Source organism: Petaurus breviceps, unplaced genomic scaffold, assembly GCF_028583685.1.
Source record: "Petaurus breviceps papuanus isolate PSGF00001 unplaced genomic scaffold, PetGlider_PUasm1.0 90825, whole genome shotgun sequence".
Lineage (NCBI taxonomy): Eukaryota > Metazoa > Chordata > Mammalia > Diprotodontia > Petauridae > Petaurus > Petaurus breviceps.
The window spans coordinates 4,229,459-4,238,748 of NW_027187353.1; the positions used below are offsets into that span (position 1 = coordinate 4,229,459).

At 46.6% G+C, this 9,290-nt stretch overlaps 1 protein-coding gene across 1 annotated transcript in view; it reads left to right on the forward strand.

The window, feature by feature from the left end:
• Positions 1–767: 767 nt before the first annotated feature.
• LOC138148483 (cytochrome P450 1A1-like) overlaps positions 768–9,290 on the forward strand; it is a 15,264-nt gene continuing 6,741 nt past the window's right edge. The window contains exons 1-2 of the mRNA XM_069071163.1: positions 768–880; positions 6,676–7,537. Of these exons, the coding sequence (XP_068927264.1) occupies positions 6,704–7,537 (834 nt within the window). The 5' untranslated portion in view covers positions 768–880; positions 6,676–6,703. The remainder of the gene's footprint in view (positions 881–6,675; positions 7,538–9,290) is intronic.

Here is a 9,290-nt window from a genome sequence, read left to right on the forward strand (position 1 = left end):
ATAAATCTCGCACGCGAACCTGGACACTGTGTAACTGAGCCAAGCCATTTACTGTTCCTGGGGGGCGGGGACCCAGATAGATCAGTAACACCCCCACCTCTACTCCCCAGCCGCCTTTATCCTGAAAGCTAAGTGGATGGTAATGAACACGTTAAGCACCTACTGTGTGCTTTTACAAATCTTTCACTTGATTGGTAGCTCGCGGTGAGCTTCTGCGCGTATGCGAGGGGGATGGAGGTGGTGGTGGACAGGGATAGAGATGTTTAGCATGGAACACTGGGGAAAGGATCCCCAGAAATCAGCACCTCCCCCAGCTTTGCAGTCAGTAGTTGCCCTAAAACTCTTACGCATTGTGAGCTCCTTCCACCCTCCCTCAGGTTGGACTGACCACCCGCGCCCTCCGATAATTCAGGATGACCTCAGATTTGGAAGTCTGAGGGTTCGCTGCTTAGTATGGGGGTCCAAGGGAGGACGGTCCCAAGAGCTCCCGACCCCTGCCTACCCCCTCCAATAATATGCCCTGGGTCCAGGGCGCCCCCTAGTGAGTTAGAATCCCATCCCTCCTGCTTCCCTGCACCCCTGCCAATAATTCTGGATGGAGATACACATCCCAGTTCTCCGACTGGGGTACAGCCTCTTCTACGTCCCAGCGGACCCTCACCAACTCGCCCCGCCCCACTAGAGGGCGTATCCCAGACATTGCCAATTACCTTAACCAATCAGAATGAGGAAGGTTGCATATAAGGGTTTGCAGAAAGCTCCCTTCTCCACATCTTCTAAAGAGGTGATTACTTCTTGGCATCTATCAGCCAAGACTGGGCGAGCCCTCGGTTTTACACTTTTCTGATTCTCAGTCCAGGCTGACCCCTGTCAGGCACAGGTAAGTGCTGGGGTCTTCTCCACTTTCTCTTCAACAATTCAGGAATTGCTTAGGAATCAGCTCTCTGATTTCTGATCTCTGCAGGCCATCCAAGATTGGGAGTCTGCAGATTTTAGAGAAGGAAGGACCCTGAGAGATCAGGGAAGAAAGGCAAGCCTTCACAAAGGTCAAGTGACTTATCCAAGATCATTTAGTTCAGTTGGACCAGGGTTGAAGTTCAGGTGTCCTCCTGACTTCCAGTTCCATTCTCCTTCTATAACCTTAAGAGACGAGGATTCTGCAGTCAACTCTACAACTAATGTAGTGGAAAGAATATTAGATTTGAATCTAGGGCACTGGGGATTGAATCCTGGCTCTGCCCTTCAGCATCCAGTGTGATCCTGGGCAGGGGCACCACTTAATTTCTCTTAGCCTCAGTTTCCTTACCTATAAAATGGGGGTGATAATTCTTGCATTACTTATCTTACAGGGTGGGAAATGCATTTTTATGAACCTTAGAACTCCATATACATGTGATTATTACAACACTATTATCAATCAACATGGATTAAATACCTACTATTCCAAGAAGTGTGCCAGACATTACGTCCTAGGCCTCCAAGGTACCCATTCCAGCTGTGCCACAGCCTCCAAGAATCTCGACTCTAGGGATAAGCCTGTGATTTTCTGTAGTCCCTTTGTCTTTCTCTGGCTGGCTGGGCAGAAAGATGCCCTGGGAGCCCTACTATAGAAATTGGAGCAGCCCTTCAGAATTATTAGGTTGAAAGGGGGCATAGGGGATGGAAGAATCAGGTCTGCCAGGTTATACCTTCTTATCCAGGCTCTTCATTTTATTTTATTTTTTTGGAAATCAATTTCATTTTCCTGGTCTAGGATGGCAATATAATGTAATACAAATATTTGGTTGGTCCACATCTGCAGTAGTTATAGACACTCTGTTTTAAAAAGAAACCTTACCAAGCTGGAGTACATTCAATGGTATGTGCCCGGTGTGGTGAGGGACCTCAAGATCATATTACATAAGGATCAGGTGAAAGAACTAAGGATGTCTAGCCTAAAGAGGAGACTACTTGATGGAGGTGAGGGGGAGAAGAGGTATTGACTAGTATCTTCAAGCAGTTGAAGGAATGTCATATGGAAGAGAGATTAGATTTCTTCTGCTTGGCCAAAGACAGAAGGAGGAATGATGATGAATGGAAGTCACAGAGCCAGATTTAAGCTTGATGGAAGGGGAAAAAACCTTTCAAACATTTGAACTGTTCAAATTCCAAATAAACTGCCTCAGAAAGGAATGAACTCCTAGCCCACCCCACTCCATAACTGTGGCTCTTTAAATAGAGGGCTACATGACACTGTCAGGGAAAGAGAGGGGATTCCTGTTACATCCGAGCTTCCCTCCAACTCTGAGATTCCATGAGTCTTTGTAGTGTGCTAGAAGTCAAGAAACGTGGACTCTAGTCTCATCTTGGCCACTAATTAACTGTGTGCTCTTAGAGAGTCCCTGCCTTTCTCTGGGACTCAGTTTCCTTCACCAGTAAAAATGAAGCAGTGGACTCAATTATCGGACATTCAACTCCATTTAAATTAAAAAACATGTCAGGACAAATATGCATGTGTGTGGGGATGTATTACTATCTCCAAGGCTAGTTGGACTGTAACATTCCCCCCTCCTTACTTCCTTCCCTTACTACCCCCTATTCTAATACCACTCTATTCTGAAGGCAACCAGCTTGTGCCTTTGTGGAACATTTGAATAAAAGAATCAGACTGGGAAGGTTGAAGTATATATAATTCTGTAAGTGAGGTGATCAGGCAGGCAATAGAAATTTAATTCAACAAGCAGGTACTGAGTATGTCCTATATAGAGACTACAGTTCAGACTTCGCTAGATACTAAAATCCAAAGATAAAAATGAAACCATTCCTGCTCTTGGGAACCTTACAGGTACAAATCAGTACTTCAAAAAAGGAATCTCATACTTCAGAGAATAAAATGAGGGCACTGCAGGCTTGATGCTTTACAGAAGAACTCACCAGTGTCTAGGCCTGTTCCCATTGACTGGGTCCAACTGTGACCTTTTGTGGGATGAGCTGAACTTAGAAATCCATTCCAGAAAAAGACTGGCTGTTATCTGCCATGCCTAGTCTGAGGAGGACCCTGATGGCTTGCTCTAACATAGCTCCATCCCCATCCCATTCCCAACTAGAATCTTAACTTCTGGGAAAGAGTTGGAGGTTTTCCATGGTCACTGCACTGCTTGGGGTTTGCCTGGGTTTAGTCCTGTGCCTTAAGACAATCTCTTAAAGCCAGAGAAATATCGTGTTCCTGAGAACCCACTGACTATGCCTCCCTTTTCCTCCTACCATGGTGGGAAAGCTGAAATAGAGTCTGAACCTGAATAGGTCTGAAAGCTGAAATCTGGACCAAAGCCATGGTCCAGAGGGGCTGCTGAGCCATAGCTGGGAGCCTAGTGAGGACAGGAGGCTTCCCAGCTTTTTTCTTTTTTTTTTAAGCAATTGGGGTTAAACAACTTGCTCAAGGTTACACGGCCAGTTATTTCTGGGTGTGGTGGTATCTGAGCCCAGATTCCATCCCAGATCATCCTGACTCTGGGGCTGGTGCTCTTACTCACTGAGCCACCTGGCCTCCCCTAGGCAATTGGGGTTAAGTAACTTGCTCAAGGTTACATGGCCACGTGTTTCTGGGTTGGTGCTAAGTGTCTAGATTCGATCCCAGGTCATCCCAACTCTGGGACTGGTGCTCTTACTCACTGTGCTACCTGGCCTCCCCCAGCTTCCCAGCTTCTTGAATGGTACTGTTTCTACTACACTTTTATTCATTTGTTTGGTGATTCATTCATCCAGCAAATATTCCTTGAGAATCTTCTAATTGCATGGCTAGATGCTGAGCCAGATGTCCTAGACCTGTGAGCAGAGCTCTCTTCTCATGTCTGTCTCTTATGTGCTGCTCCTGAGAGGCTAGTAGCTGTATTTGTTTTGACTACTGTGTGTTTTTCCTTACAGAAAGTCTAGGCCAAAAAAGGATCACCCTTTGTATTAGGATCTAGTCCAGAATTCCAGGCAGGAGTTTCCTTGTAGCCTCAATCAGCAAAGCATTTTCTGAGTATTCCCTTTCCCTTGATAACTGACTGATAGAGTAGTATCTTATCATTCATTCATTGGGAATAAAGTGAGAAGACAATTATGGACTGGATTTCCCCACCCCAGGGATTGACTCTTGTCTTTTCCTAATGAGCACATCAGAACACCCCTCCCCCAATTGACCGCACTGACAGGGGGCTAGCTTCAGACTGCCTGCTGTGCTTTACATGCTGAATGATGGGGCTCCTGGCCCAGACTCAAGCTTTGGTAGATAGAATGGCCCCCATCCTGGGCTTGCAGGGGAGTTGAGCTCTGAATTCAGTTCTGGTGGCATGCCCTCACTCTGTCCCCTCTCTGCTCTCACCAGGGTGGCATCCAGGATGTTACAGGTGCTTAGTAAGCACTTCTCATTTAATTTGGCTGCTCTTCCTTTTGCAGACTGGACTTTAAACAGAAGTGCATATAACTCAGGGTTGGATCTGAGTGAACTTTCCCCCAGGGATCAGGGGTTCAGACTCTTATTCTACATCTCCAGGATAGATTGCTATTGTTCAATCATTTTAGTCACGTGCAATTCTTTGTGACACCCTTTGGGGTTTGCCATTTCCTTCTCCGGCTCATTTTATAGATGAGGAAACTGAGGCAACCAGGGTTAAGTAACTTGCCCAGGGTCACGTGGCTAGTAAGTGTCTGAGGCCAGATTTGAACTCAGGAAGATGAATTTTCCTGATTCCAGGCCTGGCATTCTATCTACCTCACCAAATAGCTATCCCCCAGTATAGATAAGGTGGGACATTTTGTGTTCCCACCACCTGGATCCTTAAGTTCCAATAGTCTCAATATCCCAGGAGGACTGCTTGTTGGGGTCTTGCTTGCAGACAGGGGTGGAGAGAAGGAGGGTACTTGGACTCTTGTCTTTCCTGACTAAAACTGTGTAAGGATAAGGCAAAGTGCTTCCTTCTTACCCCCTCCAGGCTATTTCCAAGAGGGCAGGCCCCTGGGGCAAATATCCAGGGGCTGAGGTGAGGCCCTGGACATGACCACAGACCGAGGAAAAGTTTGAAGGGAAGGATGTCCTGCATGTCCCCTCCTTGTCCCTAGTTCCTATTACCTTTCTAGACTATAGCATCTATACCGATGCTATCTCTAAACTGAATTTGAGCAACCCATGATGGTTGATTTAAGTTCTGGGTCCCTGAACTCAAAATCCTCAGGCCCTGAGCCCAGTAAGCTTTGTAAAGCCCTTCCTGTGGGCCCAGCTCTGTTCCCAACTATGCTTGCCAGAGACAAGAGGAGGAGGAAGAGGGGGAGGGGGAGAAAGAGAAAAGGGGAGGAGAGAGAAAAGGAGGAGGAGGAAGGAGAGGGAGGAAGAGAAAGAAGGGCAGGGGAGGAGGAGGAAGAAGGTGAGGGGGAAGAGGAGGAGGAAGGTGAGTGGGAGGAGAAGGAGGAAGGGGGAGGGAAGGAAAGAGGAGGGAGAGGAGGAGGAATAGAAGAGGGAGAGGAGGAGGGGGAGAAAAGAATACAGTCTCTGGACCTGAGGAAGTCTGGGTCTGGTTAGAGAGAAATAAGGGCCACACATGGGAAAATGGGGGGGCGGGGGGAGGGAGGGGAGATAGAAGACAGTCCCAGCTCAGTGGTCAGTTGCCTCCGGAGCTCTGGGTTCCGAGGTGTTTCTGCTCCTAATTTGCTATGGGACTGGAGACAAGTCAGGACCTTTTAGGACTTAGTTTCCTCCTCTGTAGGGAGGTTGAACCAATGATCCTAAAAGTCACTTTCATTTCTGCCATTCTATGGCTCTAAGTGCTGAAGTAAATGATGTCATAGTCAGTCAGGAAGGGACTAGATCTCCTTAAGTAGGCATTTTCAGGGAGACTGAGGGATTTAAATTGGATTGAATTTGTATTAGGCAGAAAGGAGTGAGGATATTTGGAGAAAGGAAGAGCCTGAGCAAAGGAAGGTAGTGTGGACCAGTGGGTAGAGCACAGCCTTCTAGTCAGAAGACCTAGGTTTAAGTCCCAGCTCTGCCGCTAACTCAACGTATAAGCTTAACCTTTCTGGCTTTGGTTTCTTCGTGAATCAATGATAGCATTGGACCAGATGAACTCTACCTCTCCTTCCGGCTGTAAATCCTGTGTTCTAAGACTCCTGTGAGGATGCAGCAGTGCTGGAGGGAGAGGGCAGAAGGAGCGAAGCTTAAGTAGAGGAACCACTAATTACAAGTTATCTAAGAGGTCGAACCCGTGGGCCTCCTTAGCATGCAGAGGCCACTGGGGCAAGTTTTCATCGTCTAAGGAACACTCTCCCCGGTCACAGGCTGCTTTGGCATTCTGAGGACCCCTTATTATTTCTCTTCTAACCTATGCTTCCATTTTTTGGTGGGGCAAGCTCAGCGTAGAAGAGAATGAGGAGGAAGGATGCACCAAGAATTCAGGGGCTACAGAAATCAAGACTTGCCAAGTTCACCATTGCTTCCCTTTGGTGCCATTGAGGGATAGCCCTCGAACTCCTGGAGTCCTTGCTCGGTGTTGGCAGGCATTCTTGGAGTCAGCATTACCCCCTCCCTCTAACTTAGCCCAGTCTTGCCATCACTGCTCATCGTTGGGGTCATAGGACCATTAGATACCTCCTGAGCCCTCCTCCAGTTCCCCACTCCCATGGTCTTACAGGTTTTTCCTCTTGCCTTTGTCTCAACAGCTACAGTTTTTGCTAAATACCAAAAATCATGACAAGCTTATTTTCCATGTTGGTGTTTTCCAAATCCTTCACTGTCACAGAGTTCCTTGTGGCTTCTGCTGTCTTTTGCCTGGTCTTCTGGATCATTAAATCTTCCCATCAAAGGGTCCCCAAAGGACTAAAGAACCCACCCGGACCCTGGGCTTGGCCTCTGATTGGCAACATATTGACTCTGGGGAAGAATCCCCATTTGGCTCTGACCCAACTGAGAGAGAAGTATGGGGATGTGATGCAGATTCAGATTGGCTCCACCCCAGTGCTTGTGCTGAGTGGCCTGGAAACCATCCGACAGGCCCTGGTGAAGCAGGGGGAGGACTTCAAAGGCCGGCCTGACCTCTACAGCTTCTCCTTAATCTCTGATGGTGAATCCCTTACTTTTAGCACTGACTCAGGGGAGGTATGGGCAGCTAGAAGGAAACTGGCCCAGAGCGCTCTGAAAACCTTCTCCCTGTCTTCCTCTCCATCCTCTTCCTCCTGCTACCTGGAGGAGCATGTGAGGAAGGAAGCTGAATACTTGATCCAGAAGTTCCTGGAGCAGAAGGGGCCCTTTGACCCCTTCAGGTACGTGGTGATGTCCGTGGCCAATGTCATCTGTGCCATTTGCTTTGGAAAGCGCTACGATCATGAAAATCAAGAACTACTTAGTATTGTCTCTCTGAGTGCTCAGTTTGGTGATGTTGTTGCATCTGGGAATCCTGCTGATTTCATCCCTTTGCTTCAATACCTGCCCAGTGGCAAGATGACGGCCTTCAGGGACCTGAATGAAAAAGTCACTAACTTCATTCAAAAGTTGGTAACAGAACATTACAAGAGGTTTGAAAAGGTAACAAAGGGGAGGTGTGTTGACATCAAGCCTAGCTGGGAGGAAAGAGGAATAGGGTGTCTCACTAAGTGTGTATGGGAAGAGAGAGGAGGGGGCAGAGGAGAGGATGACAATAAGGAAACAGTAGAGTCGATGAGAGGCAGACTGGGCTAGGAGAATTAAAGTGTATACAACAAGTACAGGCCAGAAAGAAGTTGGGGGGAAGAAGGTCAATGAGGCACCATAGGTTCGAGCAAGAAGGCTCCAGAGTCCATAGTGCTAGCATTTAGCTCGCACTTTAGGGTTGGTCAAACACCTTGCATATATTATCTTACTTGGTCCTTACAACATCCCTGGGAGATAGACACTATTATTATTTCCATTTTACAGATGAGAAAACTTTAGCTGAGAGAAGTTATATAATTTGCTTGAGGGTAACAGAGCTAAGAAGAGTCTGAAGAGGATTTGAACTCAAGTGTTTCTGCTAGGTCAGGCACTCTATCCATTACACCACCTAGCTGTTTGAAGAATTCTAGAAAGTCAGCATTAGCTATGGTACCATCCATGTTCCCCCAAATCTGGAAAGTGAGAGCTAATCAAAAGGCAGTTTGTTTTGCTTTCTGTCTGTTTTTATCTTTAATGCTGCTATTGCTGTATGTAGGAGAGCCAGGGAAGAGTCAGGTAAGGGTTCCCAGAGCTGAGTTTCAGACACTCAGCTAGACACATAGCCTCCACAGAGGATTTATTCTCCTCAGAGGTATTTCTATGGGTGTTGTAGTATTCATATGTGCATGAATGTGTGTGTGTGAGTGATGCACACATTTTATGCAGGAATCTTGTTTTCTAGCCCTCTAGCAACATCTAAAAGATGTGACCATAGAATAGGTATGGTTCCTGCCCTCCAAAAGTTTACAATCCATCCACCAAACAGTTGTGCTTTCACCTTGTTCTCCTAATCTCACCAATCTTTCCTAACTTTCCAAGGATATAGGTAGAATATCAAAGAAATTCCAGAGTGCAGAGTGTCTCCAAGGAAGCTGTAGAGTATAAACATATTTCAGCAGTGATGCTTCTGCCCTTTAAGGTTTTCTGTGACTTCCACTCATACAATGTCTGGGTTAGAAGACAGCTTGGAGATCAGCTGGTCCAATATCCTCATTTCCCAGAGGAACAGACAAGCCCAGAGAAAGAAATTGACTTACTCAAAGTCACACAGAAAATCAAGGGCAGATCTGGGACTTAGTCCTGAATCTTGACTTTTTAGGACTTCAGGAAAAAGGCATCATTTCCCTCTATCAGTTCATTTCTCTTATTACCTTATATCTCTACCTCAAATTCTCCGATTCAACCCAACAAGTGTTGATCCTCTCCCCTATGGGAGAGAGCAGTGCTTAGAGCTCCCTTCCCTATTCCCAGTCCTGAGGACCTGACTAGTATTACCAAGGAGCAGTAATTAGGCTTCATTTCTCATTGGCCTTGCTTCTGTCATTGGGTCAGCTAATTGAGCCAAGCAGACAATGAATGTCTATTGAGTATGTTCTCTGTTCATACAACTTGGGAGAATTCGGGAGGTGTAAGTCTCAGTCCTTGCTATGTAAGAACTTACAGTCTGCTTCCAGAAAAAAAACTACTATCAAACTCAGGTATTCTTGGGTAGAGCATCAGTCCTAGAGTCAGAAGGACCTAAGTTCAAAGCTGGCCTCACACACTTATTAGCTCCATGACTCTAGGCAAGTCACTCTATCCCAATTGCATCTTTTTGAAAAATCAGATT